The following is a 743-nucleotide window of genomic DNA, read 5'->3' as shown; positions in this document are numbered from 1 at the left end:
TGAGTACAGTTTAGTAATGCCTAGCATAGTAAACTATAGTACGGAATATTATAGTATAGATTAGTATAGAATAGTAAAGTATACCATATCATATCATAGTATAGTACAGTATAGTGTAATATAATGTTTTGTTTTTACTCTTTTCTAATTTCCTTTAAATGCATCCTCCGATCTCCGCACCTGCAGCCTGTGAGTATCAGTTTGAAAGATAATCCAGTTTTCAAACACTTACAGAAATTATATTGGTATCCAGTGTCTCTGTTACACTTTTACTTTACAATGAATGTAGTGACAGTTTGTTTTTACAGTGTTTTACAGTATTACACATAACTAACACATTTTCTTAACTCTGTTGATGTCTGCAGGTTCCTACACTGTAACATCCATCAAGTTTGGCTTCCAGATTGACATTACAAGCTCTACCCCTGGTGACTACACCATAAACATTAGTGAAGAAGGCCGACCAGTCACTGGAAAACACATCACCGTCCATCAGTCCAGTCAAAGCTCATCACATGAAATCAAACAGCTGAAGCCCTGCACTGAATATGAGCATTATGTGACATATCTTGATGGTGCTGGTGAAAAACACTGTAGCCACCCTGAAAATAAAACTAGAACGACTGACATAAGTGAGTAAAAATAATTCATGTTGGTGTCATGCATCTTGCTTTCTTTTCATTGAAGAAATGAGACTGTGTGTAAAATGGAGAGACATTTGTGCATCACTTGTGTATTTCAGG

General features: G+C 35.9%; 1 protein-coding gene across 1 annotated transcript in view; it reads left to right on the top strand.

The window, feature by feature from the left end:
* Nucleotides 1-743, top strand: part of LOC111654880 (uncharacterized) — a 5659-nt gene that overhangs the window by 872 nt on the left and 4044 nt on the right. The window contains exon 4 of the mRNA XM_087173930.1: nucleotides 366-581. Coding sequence (XP_087030056.1) covers nucleotides 366-581 — 216 coding nt within the window. The remainder of the gene's footprint in view (nucleotides 1-365; nucleotides 582-743) is intronic.

This window comes from Seriola lalandi, unplaced genomic scaffold (assembly GCF_002814215.2).
Source record: "Seriola lalandi dorsalis isolate HSWRI2012SDOR001 ecotype SW California unplaced genomic scaffold, Sedor1 jcf7180002054293, whole genome shotgun sequence".
Lineage (NCBI taxonomy): Eukaryota > Metazoa > Chordata > Actinopteri > Carangiformes > Carangidae > Seriola > Seriola lalandi.
Note: the sequence above shows the minus strand (reverse complement) of the source record. Positions and strands in the feature narration are given on the sequence as shown.